The sequence below is a fragment of the Daktulosphaira vitifoliae genome, unplaced genomic scaffold, assembly GCF_025091365.1.
Source record: "Daktulosphaira vitifoliae isolate Bord-2020 unplaced genomic scaffold, ASM2509136v1 Scaffold_1, whole genome shotgun sequence".
In the NCBI taxonomy this organism is placed as follows: Eukaryota; Metazoa; Arthropoda; class Insecta; order Hemiptera; family Phylloxeridae; genus Daktulosphaira; species Daktulosphaira vitifoliae.
In genome coordinates, this window is record NW_026099572.1 from 20,143,428 (window position 1) to 20,159,225 (window position 15,798).

General features: G+C 27.7%; 1 protein-coding gene across 1 annotated transcript in view; it reads left to right on the forward strand.

Moving 5' to 3' along the window:
* Window positions 1-15,432, forward strand: part of LOC126896517 (uncharacterized) — a 31,935-nt gene extending 16,503 nt beyond the window's left edge. Inside the window, exons 2-6 of the mRNA XM_050669411.1 lie at window positions 5,222-5,356; window positions 5,735-5,871; window positions 9,531-9,974; window positions 11,421-11,969; window positions 14,305-15,432. Coding sequence (XP_050525368.1) covers window positions 5,222-5,356; window positions 5,735-5,871; window positions 9,531-9,974; window positions 11,421-11,969; window positions 14,305-14,655 — 1,616 coding nt within the window. The 3' untranslated portion in view covers window positions 14,656-15,432. The remainder of the gene's footprint in view (window positions 1-5,221; window positions 5,357-5,734; window positions 5,872-9,530; window positions 9,975-11,420; window positions 11,970-14,304) is intronic.
* Window positions 15,433-15,798: the final 366 nt, after the last annotated feature.

Genomic DNA, 15,798 nt, shown 5'->3' on the forward strand with positions numbered 1-15,798 from the left:
ACTTTACCACTACAGACCTACTTCTATTGCGACGACAGGTTCCGCATACAACTTAAAAAATTAATATGTTCTGTTAAGAGGTCTTCAGCGCGTGTAAAATAATTGTGAGGTATCGTACCATTATTTTTCTAACTCATAGTATAAGAAAATTCAAATATCGCATTACTGTCCACAATACTATTTAGGAAGTGTGTAGTCTCTGATGTTTTACGGAAGACTGCTAGTTTAGTGAACAAAACGGTAAATGTTCTAGAACAATTTTACCGCGTTAGATTAAAGGAATTGTTTAGCATGCAAAGCCAACATCATGTGTACATTCCATAGGCGAGTTTTCTAGTATAATAACTGAGAGTGCAGCAATTTAAGACCGCTAAGAAGGTCCAAACAGCTCTTCAACCGCCGCCATTTATCATTGACCCTCCATGCCTACCATACTTAGTCCAATACCTTTTCATGATATTGTTTCGCGTTTATTGTAGATTCCGATCTAGTCACGTTTTTAATTTAACTAATACAACAAGTATAAATAATATGAAAACCGACAGCCGTTTTTCCTTATTGAGCGCCCTTTGAGTTGAATCTATTGAGCTCCAGGTCGATACTTTTGGCTGATTATCACATTATATTGGTCATCATTTCAATAATAAATTTATGTACGAAAGATATGATCCAGTAATGACACCTTATTATTTTTTGTGTAATTATTATTAGAATGATCATTTTTCTAGTAATACTTGATCGATAGACAAAAGAATTGCATATTGATTAAAACACCTAAAATAATCTCTGCGTTCCACTTCATTGCAATAAAATACGCTGATTAAATCTTTACTATCTAGCAATAATAAAAACTAATTAATTAAATTTGCTTAATATTTGCATAGATTATATTTCAAAATTTGGTAGTCTCTCTTGTCAAATTTCAAAATAAACAAATCTACTCATTTAAAATTATTCATATTAATAAATATAAAAATAGCACATACAAGTCATACTTGCTTTACATAAATTATTCAAAGTAATTTCTACATGAAATGATGAAAGACCAGCAAATAAATACTAGTATTGATTTGTCAAATTTCTCCCTTCTATTGCTGTTATTTACAAAAAAAAAAATTAAATATTCTATATGGAAAAATGTTGAGCAATTTTATGAAAATTAAAATATTATAATATGGAATTTTTTTAAATATTTATTCAAATTATTTGTAGCATAACCTAAAATATTTTACTTTTTAATAATATTTATATACTGTTTATTTCAATTATTTATGACTGTATAATTATTGAACAGTTGTTAATAATTTCTTAATGTTTTGTAAATGACGAAGAAATATACGATTCTTCATCTGCATAAATGACTACCATAAAATATGTTATTCCCAAGTCTTAATCAGCGTATAGAGTTTACTTAAGAAAAACTTAACTGGGGTGCATTTATGAGGTCAACTATGACAGCTACAGCCCCTCCCTAGAAATTATTGACAAGTATTTTTAAAGTTTGTAAATTCTAAGAGATCAAAATTTCCGTTTTTATAATTATTAGTTTTTTATAGAAAATTTCTTATTTAGCAGAATTCATACTCGTCTAATTATAAATGGAGAGAATTTAATAATATTAGATTATTCATTGTATGAATGATACATAATTTAAACCATCGACTTGAATTACTGTCGTTTAATACTAACGAATAATTCGATTGTCATTATTCAATTTTATCCATCACTAATAGATATATGATTTTATAGACAATATCACATTATTTGTTTAGATTTTTTTTTTTTTTTTGTTATACCAAAAAAGAGAGTTGTAATATTACAATTAAAATTATATACTATATTCTTGGTTATTAATAAGTTCAGCCAAATTTAGAGGGTTAAGTATTAGATATGAATTTTCAAAATAATGGTGAGAGGAGAGTGGAAGTATTCCATTATCCCTATAATCAGTAATTGATAACATTTTCGGGCACTCCAAAAAAATTATAATTATCCCTTTGTAAAGTATATTTTTTTAATATTAATTTAAACTAAATTATATCTTTGCTTTCACCATGAAAATACTGTTTGAATATTTTTTTACTTTTTACGCTCACATTAACACTAATTTTAATGTTTATTAGTCTATTTTAAAAACCAGTCACGACTGGTTTTCGAAAAGTTTGAAATCTTTGTGTGTTTTCACATTAACGCAAACAAGGCATGATTTTAGATTAGCATTGGTAAACTTTTTGTAGTGTAAAATAACATATTACTGCGATTATAGTACGGTAAAAATATTAAAAAAAACTAAGTGCAAATATTTTATCAACTCCATCACTTTACGTATTTGTGGTTAATCGTTCTTTAATTGGTTATGGCTCTCGTAAACTATCCTTATTTAAAATTAGATTCAAAGTGTTACACTGTAGACAATAAACTTTACAAAATACCTAAGTATTTACAAATTAACCGACAGCAAAATGGTTGAATGTTCAAATATTTTCAATAATAATTCATTTGACTATAGTCTATAATTTGCAATACATTTTGCATTTTTTCTATAATAAATTCTATGACTAAAATAACTTTTAGAGTACTATGAAATGAAACTTTCTCTAGCCTAATGTATTAGATTTTCTCTGATGGTAAAATACTGTTGGTGGTGTATGCTATTACAGTATCATCAAATTCACTTATCATTTACACAATAGAACATAAACAACGCTTGAATTATACGATTTATCTGTGCGTTAATTTATAAGAAAATACATAAAAATAAATTACTAGATATTAAAATTGAAAACCAAGTATAAATTATGCCTTCGTTTTGTGACAATCATTAATCATTACATATTTTTCATTTTTGTCACGACACCTGGAAAACAAACTGTTTTGTACTTTCTAACTAATAAACCTACATCCAATGTTTGATTGTAATTTTTTTTTATAGTCATTCCAATACTGTTTCAAAACTTCCCACCTATACTTAATTGATTTTTTTCAACGATCATTAGTTTAATTTATTTATTATAGGAATTTGTATTGTCTACTCAATTACACGAATCAACTATTAAACATATTTTTATCAAGGAAGAATTAGTCTTAGAAATACAAAAAAATATCACAAAAATAGAAATCTACTATGAGTAAAAAGGTTTATTGTTATACTGAAAAATAACTTTTAAATAACAATAAAAGTGTTTAAAAGCTGTGTTTCTCTCATANTCAACGATCATTAGTTTAATTTATTTATTATAGGAACTTGTATTGTCTACTCAATTACACGAATCAACTATTAAACATATTTTTATCAAGGAAGAATTAGTCTTAGAAATACAAAAAAATATCACAAAAATAGAAATCTACTATGAGTAAAAAGGTTTATTGTTATACTGAAAAATAACTTTTAAATAACAATAAAAGTGTTTAAAAGCTGTGTTTCTCTCATAAATGATAAGGTCTAATTTGCCAAGGTCGTATCTTCATTATTTTTAAATTTTGAATTATTTGTTTATAAAATAGAAAAAATTCAGCGATCTTTGATACAATCAAATTTTTGATTTCATAATTTTATTCTCCATAAAATTTAAGAAAACTTTATCAAGTTCTATTTCACTATTATGAATTTAATAATGTTTTTTTTCTCTACTGAAAAAATTACCATTTGGAATTAACCTGGTGGTCATACTTCTGTATCTACTCATTATAATGAATCAATAATTATTTTTGACTCATATGTTATTGACCGTGATAACAACTCTAGTTTTTTATTTTGTAACATCCGTCAGCATATTTCATGAAATCATCAATACGCCATCCTAAGTAATCTCTATAAACTAAGTGATGGTCACTTTTTAATTGAAATATCTATTGTTTTAATAAATCTCAAAATCAGTTAGTGAACATTTTTGTAATCGACTCGTTTATTCGTCATATTACATAAATAAAGATAAACTATATTGTATAATGACAATTACTTATTAATTCTTAGTTTCATTCTGGCGACAAACAACTCAGACGATTAAGTTTGAACGAATAAAAAGGTCGCCCAACTTTCGTCATCGTATAAACCAAATGAAATCGTCTTGTAGTCAAAGATAAATAATTTCCACAATGTTTGCTTAAAAAGTCGATTTGAATATGAAACGGTTCGCGGTCTATCGCTTCTGACGTAATGGAATAGGTGATGAATATTTACTCTGACAAATGAGATCCGCATGATAAATCACTATCTTAAATAAATGTCCATCATTTTGATAATACCGTAATATATTATTCCCAAAATTCGTCAGGGAGAGTATAAAACAATTAAGTAAGTTTACTTATTTTAATCTTACTTTTTACTGAGACAGCAAAAATGTAAGCGTTTTCTACAAAATACATTTTGCTGCAAAGATTTAGCTTTTAGAACATACAACCGTGTTTTTAATTTTTTGGTAATTCGTTTTCTATAAACTATTGTAGTATTATAATCGAAAGATTTGAAATGATAAAAAGTGCTTTAATTATTTAACTTAATTATGTAATTTTACTCATTTTAATTGGTAAATTTTATTCCAAACAAAAAAATTATTGATTTAAACTAAAAAATAATTTTTGTTCATTTTAGATGTCTTAATGTGTTCATATCACGTTTGTCATGGTTCGACTAGCTTATATTTCTTCGATTTTACCGAGGTCACTTCCAATTAAAAATTGTTTTCACTAAAGTTTTACAATACCGAAAAGAATCGAAAGTTTATTCGAATAATAATTTGCCGAAATACCAACTTTGAAATTATTACTGACAAGTATTCGTTTGTTTCCAAATATTTTTTAAGTCCATAAATTTAGTATAGCATGGAATTTAACGCATTTCAATAACTTATACGATACGTTTATTTAAAATAACAGATTTTAAGGTGAGCCGGTGTCATTTGTTATAGGTTCAGTCAGATCGATTTTAGATAGCATTGTCTAGACGAACTTTAACATTTTTATAGTTTATTTTCGCAGTGAACGAACTTGTATAGCTAATATATATTTTCACTCTGTCTTAATACGATATATTCAACGCGATATTGTACAGAATAAAAATACATTGTATTATTTTAAACTTTTACATTTGTGACTACTACATTTTAACCGATATTAGTAGCTCTGGTTATACAAAAACAAAGATTCTTATAGCCCAACATTATTATTTATTGATTATTATTAATAACTATTGATTATAATTTATTTATTTGTCTATTTTCAGGAATGACATGGAGATGTGTGTTGTCCACTTGTGTACTAGAAACTGATTTCGGACTCACTTTAAATTGCGGTTTGAAAAAATCTGGAATGTTCAGAGTCCGAAACCTAGGAGGTCTTAAAGGATACGTTGGTCTAGGTAAATTTAATTTATAAAAATGGAACCATAAATAAAATACGTAATTTATATTTATTTTTATTAAGTTTATGTCACACTAAAAGATAACACAAATCTCAACAGTGTTACTTATTATAATAATACATATGTTGTTAATAATGATTGGATAATTTCTAACTCCAATATTTAGTCTACTAAGCCTTTTGTTCTAAAAATATTCTTATAATATGGTCATTACACATAAAATATGCTAATGTACACTGTACATTAAATATTTTTATTAATTTATAAAAAGAGAGCTGTTTAACTGCTAAAAACTTTTTTTTTTCAAAATTATTTATTATAAACATAATAAACAATTTCGAAAATAATGATATTGTATTATAAAAATAATTTTAGGTATACAATTAGCCGATGAACTTGGTTTTAAAGAGTCATTATCTACTTTGGAGCAAAACAAACGACGTTCCGTGAACGGTTTCCCAGCACCAGGATCGTTTGAACCTTTGGAAGTGCTATCCGAAAACAGTCAAATGGTAAGAGTAAGGGTCATAAATAAATTCTATTTCTATAAAAGTGTATTAAGATTTTTTTCTCTTAATTTGGTTATTTTTTTACTTATTGTCAGACTTCGATTTCTTAGTCAGCTTGTTTATTAAAATCATGATTTCCAAATGCGTTGTTTTGATATTCTAGTCACGAAAGGTATAAAACTTCTCGTTGTTCTCAATTATTTAGCTTGCAAAAGCCATGAAAAAAATGCGCATACACCCTACGTCTGTATGTGATAGTTGTACTAATAATTTTCTTCCTATTGTTTAATTAGAAAACATTAATGTTTAGCATTAAAACTGATATATATATATAGTGGAACAGATCTAACTGAAAACTCTTATAACTTTAGATCCAATATTCATTTCTTTGTAATTTTCTTAAACAATTTTCGCATTCTTAGACTACGTTAAAAGCATTTTTTTATTATTTAGATGGTTTTAATAATAAATACGGTTTCATAGTGGGAATACGGCGTAGTTATAAAAGTATAGGTACAATTCAGATGATATCTGACACTGATTAAATTCATTATCACAAAAAAACGCAACGATGCAAACCTGTAGATAGTACTCAATTTTTAGTAGGAATTGTTGTGTTATTCCAAAGCAACATCAACTCCTTTTTCATAATTATATCCGGATTACTAGTTTTATGATTTATAATTATAATACATGATTAAATACTTTAATTTAGTATGAAATTAATTTTCAAAAATTTAATATTGTAATTTTTACGGAGAAATTACAAAAAAAATTTTAAAGTAATTGTATATTTTGTTTCTTTTATAGCAAATGTGTATAAAAATTAAAATGTATTAAACCTGAAAGAAAAAAACCGAAAAAGAAGGATGTTTGAACAAAGTATTTCCCTATTAAAAAAAATCCCTATTTGTGTTCTACTTAAAACTTTTAAAAAAAATTTAAGGGGTACATAGAAATTTTTTTTAATATCCACTGTGACACTCTGTACTACGTTAGTTAATTGAAATGTCAGTTATAAAGTTATAATTTTTTTTTTTTTTTTTTTAAGTACTTTATTTTTACATATAGGATAAAAATTAAATCTGCAAAATTCCTCCCTGAAAGTATTAATAATTAACACTTTATTCTTATTATTATTATTTTGTAGGTAAACCTTACCATCCTACGTGATCAATAACAATTTTAGGATAAGCATTAATTTTGTACAAGCATTAAAAAACATAGATTGGATATGTATCACAGGTTGAGTATGACTAATAAATATGCACATAGTACGAGCAGTACCCACCCACACTAAAACTCACTCAATATATTAAAATGCTTACAACTAAATAAATATTTGTTCTAAAATTGCTATCAACCCATCAATCATTTTTATAAGAAAAGTTCTAAAAATTAGCCAATTTTCAAAAATTTAAAATATTTATCAGAATTTTATAAAAATATTAAATTAAAAAAAAAATATTTTTATTTTTAAAAATAATAATAAAAATATGACTTTATCGTAGTCTAAAAATGCATAAATTATTTAAAAAAAACTATAATGAATGTAATTATAGTTGATTTTATCAAAAGAATAGTCGTCAGTTAAATCTTTAATCACTTTATCCTCATAAAGTTAATCAATCTTGTACATTTTATTTGATTTAATTAAACATTTCAGTTATTTTGTTACATTTTTTATTACACATGATGATCCACGGGGTTCTACTTTAAACAGTAATACAAATAATTAAGTAATCAGCATCATACTGGGCTTTTTAGTAATTATTGATACACACACTGTCTACATGAAGGTATTTTCAAATTGACTTTCACAAAAAAACAATACTGTTCAATTAAATATAGAATTTTTTGCTTGGATTATTATACATAATCAGTTATTATTGGATGTCCTGATGTTTTTCATTGTAAAAATCTCACCTGTCTGTACACATGACAAATGAGATTTGTATGATATTACCAGATTTGTTTGTTTTATCGCCTATAGCATATTTTATGAATTAAGTACGTACTGATGCTGCGAAACAAGTCACCTCTTCGATTGCATATATGAAAACTTGAAATTACTTATAACTCATCTGTATAAACCATTAATACCAAAACGTAAAACATCACAAAAGACTATTTTAAAAGAATAACATTTCAACATCGTTGAATCATTTTAAAATTCCATCTAAATTGTGTGGTTACTTTGTGGTTATAGTTTTGGTATTATTCGTGTGATAACTACAAGAGTGAGAGTGCAAATAATATTAGTGGATAAAAAAAACCAAGGTCCTAAATCATCAGATCCGCTTACATAGATATCCTCATAACCGCATGTTTAAACATAATTCTTTCGTACCGGTATTACCTTACAAAAATGATTCATTAACTTGTTTGCGAAATATATATTCTTAAAAAAAAAGTGTTAATTGTAAAATTTCTAATTTTGTCTTATTTTCTACAACACGTATCAAGTGACTAATTTCTATGAAAACTACTACGGACATCACTTTTTTTCGTAATCTTTATGAAATCTAATGCTATAATTGTTTAAAAAAACTAAATTTATTGAAACTTTAACAAATATAATGTATAATTTCACATTTAGTGTACATTGAACACTGGAAAAGAAAAATAACTTCGTCAAACTTTCTTCACTTATATGGGTGTTATTATTATCACATTTGTATTATCTGTAATCGTTCCTAAGAGTTTGAGAAATAATATTTATAAGTAAAATTCATATGCATATAATGTATAAGATTTATTTTCTTCCTTTGTTTCCTAAGTATAGGTATAAATTTCTTTTATATTTTTCATTCTATGGACAGCTGATTTGTTTACAATATGCAGTTACTTTTTTATGCGTGACTGCACTTAAGATCTGAATTCAATGAAGCGTCGCTTTACGAAAAAATACCTTGATAGATAAAATACTTAAAATAAGCTTTTAAAAATATGATCTGATATAAAGAGTGGAAAAGATCCAATCGACAACGATTCTGACTTTTCACACAATTAAAATTTTGTTGCCGTTTTTTTTTTAAACAATTTTTGCATTCTCAGACTACATTAAAAACATATTTTTTGTAATTTATTTTGGATAATAAATAAATGTTTTTTTTAATTTTTTCAAAAATTCAAAATAGCATTTTTTTAGAGTTTTTCTAACCAAAAAATGTTGACAGATCGATGACAATTTTAGGATAAGTACGTAGGAAGTTACAAGCATTTGATTCATAGAATGGGTATGCAGCTCGGGTGAGTACAGGTCGTATATTTATAAGACATACTCGGCCCGTACTATTTCCCTACTCAAACAGTGTAATTGTAATTATAACAAAAGTCATAAGAGTTGGTTTAGTTGGTCCATTCTGTATATATATGTATATAAATAAAAGTAGATATTATTAACAAAAATATTATGCAAATGATTAAAAGTTGTTTATATTATAGCTTAATTATATTTAATACGTAAAAAAATGTATTCGATTTAGTTGTCGCAAAAAAATCCTAAAAGAAAAAATATATATAAATTTAACAATAATAATATTTTTTTCACTAATTAATAACTTACTAAACGTATGTAGTAAAAACATTAAGTATAAAAAAACAAAGTTTGATATTATTGAGCCAACATAAAATGTTATAATTTTTAAACATTTTTTTAGGCGACTAATCTAGTAACGTCAAATGCCGATAGAACTCTATACGCCAAAATGAATGGTAAAACCAAACAAGTTCCTCCGTTTAGACCTTTGATAGCTGTTGCAAACAACATAGTGCGTAACGTACGACTTGCACAACAGCAACCTTTGCTCAAGCCACTTCCGGTGCCTGCATTTGCTGCTCTACCAGAATCGATAGCAAAAGTAACGGTGGCCCCAACAGTGATCACACCATCAAATTATGGTGTTCCAAATAATATGGTATCAAACAGGATATCCAATAATTTCCTACCGAATAATTTCGCGAAAAATGTGGTACCAAATAATTTAGGGCAAAGTTTATTACTGAATAGTATGGTGGTACCGAGTACAATTCCACAGATGCGAATACAAACACCACAACAACAACAGTTTTCCATGCAAAACGAAGCTAACAGAAGATTTGCGGTAAGGTTTTAAAATTACAGAAATACAATTAATAATCATGAGCGTAACCCATTTATGGTGGTTTTGTTAATATTTAAAAAAAAAAAGTTAATCAATAGACAATGTTACGGGTTGTAGATATTATATTTTTGATTTCGCCTTATTTTTTTAATACTTAATTTTAATAATAATTATTATTAAATTAATAATTATTAATAATTAATAATTAATTTTTCTAATACTTCAAATATCAAAATTCAATAAAGTTATGCGTTATTGATGAAAGCGCGTAATAAATTAAGTTTTTAATATTGCGGCACACTGATTATTTTCAATTTTTTTCGGTAATAATTTTTAATACTGATTCAATTATACGGTAATAAAATTTATGAATTTCAGCCAAAAGACGATTAAACAATTGTTATTACAAATACATACGTTTCACTTTTTTAAATGTACAACCCAACGCAGCTTGCAAAATGTGTATGTGAGAGCTGTAGTTTTGTATTATATTTGGATAAAATACCTTTCTTTGTCGCCATGTAAATTACACTAATGTATACAAAAATCAGGTAGACATTACCTCGATGAACAGTTATTTTTTATTAGATTTTATCTAATTAAGCGTATTCGCATATATGTAATGGTTAAGTGTTACAAAGACCATATATTTTTGATACACCATAAAGCACTTAAAACTAAAAGTTGTAATTTACATAGAATGCCATTTTATGAAAACAGAAAAACTGCCGAAAATTGTAGAAAAAAATACACACATTAATGATTTCCGGTTAAGTATTTTTGTAAAGATAATTTACATTTTATATAAGTTTTCTCTCGGTGATAATTGAACAATTATTCATTAAACAGTATTTTAATCTGCTCAACACTGTACTATCATTACACTGTACAATGACGTGACCAACTGTAGACTTAATGTGATACACACCATCAATAATATTATTTCTAAACGAAAGTGATGGTTAGTCATTTGCCCGTCTTCTCATTACAACCATAATAAAAACTCATAATATACTCAATGACGCACATGGAGCCCCCGTCGTTTTTAAGAGATACAATATATCTTTCGAGTACAAATTGTTTTATTGACCTTATTACACTTCCTATTGATAAGTGATATTTTTTCAAAATCATTTAATATTGAATTACCTTTTAAGCTGAAACACAGTAGATAATAATTTAAAATACATTAAATGGTAGCGTCTTTAGAAGAGGGCTGATGGGTTAAAGCTGTCAATGCCAATAGTTAGAGAAAAATCTATAAAAAAAAAATGTGTTGCCAACATACTTAAAATTGGTAATGGCTCCTTTGAAGAGATTTCTTATTATAAAAATATGCTGCGGATAATTATTATCTAGAATTGTCCGAGTCTTTAAACTATTTCTTCGTTTGTATAATTCATATTGTGTTAGTTTATGATTTACCGTGTTGATTTATACTTTTAGGCGTTCACACGAAATCCACAAAATTCAATTGATACTCGGCCGGTGTACGCGGTGGCCGCGAGTGTAGAACCCAACCACGAGAAGCTACCAAGTTACGGTAAAAAAGCCGAAAAACAGCCTCTGTCTAATGAAGTAGACCCTGTGGCCATGACATCATTATTCAATGTTGCTGCTGCCAATAACGTTAGCGTCGAACAACTGGCAATAGCATTGCGACATCAACAACAACGTGTTCCCTATTCACCAGTATTGCCAGCCAGCACTACGACGGTGAGTGCAGCGACTTCTACTACGCCTTTGCCGCCGATCACCATTATTACCACCGAAGCACCTCCTGTCACTAAAAAAATTCTTATGAAACCGTTCAAATCCAAATACGGAAGTGGCCAGAAGGTGATGAACGCCCCAAAGGAATACTATCCCGTTGGCTACGATAAAAACTTCGACGACAACTTCACGTCCAAAGTAGACTTACCCGATACCAGTTTTAGCTGTGGTAATCAAAAACATTTCCCGGGTCTTTACAGTGATGAAGATCTTGGTTGCATGGTACGTTTTTGCTCTCTGTATATATTATTCTATATTTTTACAAGTGAAAAATAAAAAATGTCTAAAAAGTTTCCCACTCGAAAGTTATTATAGCCGCGTTGATTCAAATGAATCGTACAAAATAACTAATGAACACTTTTTATTGCAGTCATTTTTAAACCATCTCGATCAAACAATAATGTTTTCCCATTAACACATAATTTGAAATAATAATGTTGGTTGGTTATTCAGAAAAATAGCAATTCAAACTAATTTCATGTGCTAGTTATTTTCATTAGCGTACATAATTTTCAATTTTTTTGAACTTTACTGAAAAGCAAACATACATGTAATTCAGCTCGCTTTTTACTTGTGCCATGAATTTAAATCGCGTATGAGGCACCAGTACGGTCTGGTACATGCATTGTGTTCAGTGAAACGTAGTAGATATAAGAAAATTCGTATACTGTCAAAATTCCAAGATTTATCATAACACAATTTGAACAAAGGTAACAAAATGTAAGTCTGCATAATTTAAACACGTAGTGTAAAATAATTCATTCTAATCAAAATTCAAATGTGCGCACTGTACGAGTTCAGCAGAAGTTTTCACAAGCAAATATGCGTATTAGTTTGTATGATAGAAACCGCCAGTGACGCCCATCATTATGTATTGCGGTCGCGATGCATGTTTCTGGTGGGGCGACATATCAGGGGACACACTTCTCCTGATATATTTCCGTAATTTCGAGGAGAAGGATCTTTATTAATGAGCAACGAGCAAAACAAAAGCGGTGAGGGTGTCAAAGAATTTGTTTGACACCGGCGCCAAAAGAAAACTGCAATCATCATAATTATTCAAATTAGTGTTAAGTACTTGTGTGAGTACTTAATACTGTTGTGTTTCAGTTGGTTTCGAGGTTACCTCGAAACAATTAATTTGATTAATTTTCTCAATAAATCGAATTTAGTCACTACTATTATGATTTTCACATTCAGTACAATTCTAAATAATTTGTAAAAAAAACAATAGGTCGAATATTTAAAATAAAAATATGAAATATTCATAAAATATGAAATTTCGATAAATACATAATTAACTAATTAAAAAGACTTGTTTAGTTTACACGTTATGCGTATGTTTGGACAACTTGCACTTGCTCGGTCCATTAACGCAAGTCGAGCGGTTATGAGTAAAGAGTGTTTTAGGTAGATAACGAAAGTATACTTTGTGACATAAAAGATACATTGTATGTAATATAAACAAAATGGTCGACAAAACCAATACATGTATTTCAAGTGCTCAATATTAATAATTTCAATATTCTTTACTCACATTTTGTCATCGGCATACGTTTGGATGATGATTTTTTTTTAGTCGATTTACAGATAAAATGCTTTTGAACTCTCATGATTTTATACTGCCATTACTTTCATTATAACATATTTCCAACCAGCACAAACTTTGCGTTATGTGTGACGCACGATAAACACATTTTATTATAAACGCTGGAAATTCTTTACGTTTCCTTAGTGTTATTGGTATATATGTATACTCTGTATTATGACGTTTTATAAAAGGTATTCCAAATGCGATGCATTCTGTATAATGTTTAGGAATTTATTTTATGGCGTTATACTGAAATTGTGTTCGACAACAACATATTCTTACGATATATTTTACATTACCGAACACAATGTCAAAGTTCATTTGACAAAATTAATAACAAGTGTTTTTGACTTGAACGTCCAAAATAAGGCGCTATGTGTTGTGACGAATGCATTAATGACAGTAAATTGCCTATAAGTATAAAGCCGTATTTACTTACGCTGATTGGAACTTTCATGAATCACAAGTTATCGTTAAAACTTGTGTAATAAGCACACGCCCTCTTTTATACGGTTTTCTTTTACTGAATTTTTCATGTGATTTTCATATTAGCCTAATTAAAAACGCATGTAAAATTACTTAGGTTTTACTTTCCGTGTACTAATAATTTCATAGGGTTGATTATACAGAAAAAGATAATGAAAGTCTCTCATTCTGATACATTTGCGAGCAGGTTCTCGGAAATAAATGAAGGGAAAAACGGTAATAGTCCATTTCGTTCGATTTTATGATTTAATTCGATAGCCCATTAGCAGCAGTATTAAGTAATGAAATTCATTGGATGAAAAATATTTTCATTTTTCTAATGTACAGAAATAGACAATTACCGTTTTCCCGCTGTACCCTTCGAATGTTTTAACTAAATTAAGAAAACAAATTTCGTCACGATATTATAAATGAAACTTTCCGCCTCGTACATTTTACAATTATGTTGGATAAAAAACGATGACGATTTTTCTTGTTTAGGTGTTCCACGTTTGTGCATTTACTGACGAAGGATTAACTCAAAAGAGTTTCTTGTGTCCTGAATCAACACTGTTCGATCAAACTATTCTGAAATGTAATTGGTGGTTCTACGTAGACTGCAAATCTTCAAAGAAGCTTTACGACAGCAACATTCCAATATCAAAAAGTTATCAACTTATGAAAGCTTTGACATTCTTCTCGACGTATAATAGCGGGCCAATGGAATCAAACAACGATGACAAGTCGTCTAATCAAACTATAAGTGAAAATCCTTCATCTCCCACTTTAATGTCTAATCCTGCGTCACCAATTAATATCACAGAAGTTTTACAACCCGTGACTGCTAAATAATTATAGGTCTTTCGTTTATCCTTAATAATTTTTTTAATGATTCGCGTATTAACGATAAGTGTATCGTTATAACGTTCCAAATACAATATATTTTAACTTTAAAAGCGAAAATTCCTCGATATAGTGCAGTCAGGTCTATTGAAGTACTTTTTACGATTACGAATACTTTGTCAATACCACACAAAACTTAAATAACGTTCTAGCCATTTAATCTTTTTGTATCTGTATAACTGAAGTTAAAAATACCACAAACCGTTTGAATTTTAATATAATATACTAAACGACTTCGCGATACGTATATACTTTATAGGTGTATACTACAGATACAAAAGTTAAATTAAAAAATAAAATAATTAAATCCCCTCGTTTGACCATATTATGCAAATGGTGTCAAGAAAATTTCATAGCCATTTGTTTTTACGAGACGAAGTCGTTTACATAAGTATATTTATACTTTAATATTATTTTAGTGCATATTAGAAAAGGTGATATATTATAGTTAGTGAGTGCGACTGTTATTTTTGTACATTGTGATAATTTCAGTATAGAAAATCATTGTACATAATTTGTTATAATATTTTTTGAACAAAAAAATATTTAAATAATGCTCATTTTAGTAGGAACTTTTGACGTTCTATATAAGTATACACGGGTAGTTTTTTGTTTCAAAAAAAAAAAAAATGGCGTCATTTGTATTATAATCTACTTAAATTATTTTTAATTATTTATTATTATATCATTAGCAGAGCTTTTAAAATGTTTGTTTTTAATCATTTTTATTACATACAAAATTAAGTTAGATTATATAATAATACATGTGTAATATTTGTGTTGTTCAAGTAATTGAATAAAGCTCTAATTTAATAATGTCAATTTTTTTCATTGCTTTGTAACATAGAGGTGTAGTTAAGTAAATATTATAACAGTACATTTTGAATACAACCGCTTTTTGTTTAATAATCCAGTTAATTTAAATAATTAATATTTTCCAATGAATGATGGAGTCATTATTTTAATTAGTGTTACAGTTATAATAAAAATAAGTATTTAAGTCATGCTTATAACAAAATATATACAATTATTAAAATATTTTGGATAAAAAAATCAGTCACAAGGTTTCTTATACTCAATGTATTATTCATA